Source organism: Echinops telfairi, unplaced genomic scaffold (genome assembly GCF_000313985.2).
Source record: "Echinops telfairi isolate 266 unplaced genomic scaffold, ASM31398v2 ScPeMD7_7458;HRSCAF=8496, whole genome shotgun sequence".
Taxonomy (NCBI): Eukaryota; Metazoa; Chordata; class Mammalia; order Afrosoricida; family Tenrecidae; genus Echinops; species Echinops telfairi.
Window position 1 is genome coordinate 25,791,013 of NW_022111358.1, and position 2,179 is coordinate 25,793,191.

The 2,179-nt window shown below is 48.0% G+C and overlaps 1 protein-coding gene across 1 annotated transcript in view; it reads left to right on the forward strand.

Moving 5' to 3' along the window:
• The first annotated feature begins 1,620 nt into the window (after nucleotides 1–1,620).
• The window catches only part of COPZ2 (COPI coat complex subunit zeta 2), a 16,988-nt gene continuing 16,429 nt past the window's right edge, over nucleotides 1,621–2,179 (forward strand). Inside the window, exon 1 of the mRNA XM_045299318.1 lies at nucleotides 1,621–1,681. Within this exon, the coding sequence (XP_045155253.1) occupies nucleotides 1,621–1,681 (61 nt within the window). The remainder of the gene's footprint in view (nucleotides 1,682–2,179) is intronic.

The window sequence follows — 2,179 nt, forward strand, 5'->3', positions numbered from 1 at the left end:
GTGTCTGGATTTGTTTCTCTAGTCATTCCAGACTAACACAGTCACAAAAAGGCAACTATTGTATGAAACCACTGTTATAAGAAAATGGACCAAGGCAGAGTTCCATACCAAAGAGACAGACTTTGGCGGTGACCACGGTGGTGTAGGGAAGGAAGATGAAGCCCGAGACTAGAAGGTTGGTAGGTCATCAACTTGGATGGGGGCGGGGGGGATAGGAGGAGGGGTGTAGGATAAGCTATTGGGAGTTTGATAAGTGGTTAACTTGTTGAATACAAAGTTAAAGATCTGAATTGCAAAACCCCCCCTCACCTAACTCACAATAAAAAAAAAATTAAATCAGCTATTAAAAACTCTGCGCAGTACAGTTCTGACACACGTGGGGTCATCACGAGCAAAATGAACTTCAACAGCGGCTCCGGTTTTACTGGTATCACCAGCTCTGTTCTCTGTATTTATTTGTGTTTTATCTATTACATCAGCGTGTGCATGCGTGAATAAAGGAACATAGACAGAGATGTGTACTGGGTTTACTGACTCAGTAACCAACTAGAAAAGTGCTTAAAAATGATTCAGTAAATATTTGTTCAACATACTGACTATGGTTTCATTGATAAATGTACACTTTTTAAAGTTTCATGGTGATAAAATACATAGAACAAACTTTATAAGTATGTGATTTCACATTAATCTGTACAACTTTATTTGTTAAAGATAAGCTTTCAGGAAATATTCATGTTTGAATATGTATACATGATTTCTCTCCTTCTGCATTCATTCATTCAATTACCCAGCAGAAACCAATTAAGTCCTTGTGAAGTGCCTGCCCCACCCAAAACACCAGTGAAAAAGACTACTAGTGAACAAGGTTGTTCGCGTGGGCCCCCAAGCTGGCTGGGAAGACAGACCGTACACATTTGTAAGCAAATGAATAATTATCTGTAGAGACAGAAGAAGGGAGTGGGGAATGGGCTGGAGGCCATGACGGCAGAGGCCTAGCTAGATGAGCTCAGAGAGGGCCCTTGCGTGATGACATTTAAGAGACCAGGCTTATTGGTTGACTCGAGACTGGTGAGACCCCAAAGACTGTGGCTTTTAGTCCCCCTTCAGGTCTGGATCTGGAATCACCGCTTTGTTAGCATAATCAGCCATTAATGGTTGCAAGGGCAGCATTTCTCCAAGGACAGAGGGTTAGGAGAGGAGGAGGATGGAGACAGGAAATGGAGGAAGTGGGATAAGGGAGGGTACAGTGAGAGAGAGAATTGATGGCCACAGAGGAGTTGAAACAAAACGTGACTAGATTGTTGGATGTAAAACTGATGATCGGCTCAGTAAACCTTCACCCAAATCACAACATAAAAGGTATTTTAAAAGACCTGAAGATTAGGAAGGCTTGATGCTATTCAGAAGAGGAAACCCCGATAGAGCAGCCATCTGCAAGAGTGAGTTTGGTACCCACAGCCTTAGCTAGTTCAAAGCCCTGGGGACAGAGAAGCCTTGGTAAGAAAAACAGAAGAGCTGCTGACTCCAAACAACGGTTTCATCCCCCCCCTGGGGAAGCCCATGGTTAGGGGCTCTGCTGCCAACTGAAAGGCGGCCGTGGAAACCCCACGGCTGGAGCCCATGCGCCAGCCGCTGCAGGAGAAAGCCCTGGCCGTCTGCGTGAACCCGCCAAGGAAGCCCTGTGTGGCCGTTCTACTTTGTCACACGGCTGCTAGGGATAAGAACTGAGGCCATGGCACCCAACCATCCTGAAAACGTCCCACGGACAGATCCTGTGTTCCTCATTTCCAAAATCAGGGTCATACCTAATAATACCGGGCAGGTGTGGGTGACGGTAGATCATGTATCTAAAGGTGCGGCTGTGGAGGGTGAAGGGGTAAGTAAGTAGTACTGCAGTGGGTGGGGGACCCCCTTGCCCTCCAATATACTTCCACTAAAGAAACCGTGTTGACTAGCACCTGCCGTGGTTCACTTTGGGTTGTGTCTTGGGGCGTATCCCAGGGGCCCTGGGCCCCAGAGGTCTCTCCAGAACCAGCCGCGTCCGCTCTCACCGATAGGCCCTGGACCCTGAGCCCCACAGGATGGGTGGACCCCGCCGGTCTCTCGGATGGCACCCGAAAAGGGGTCGAAAGCCGAAACGAGATGGCCTGCGTCTTCTGCTGGCCCCGGGCTAGCCCGC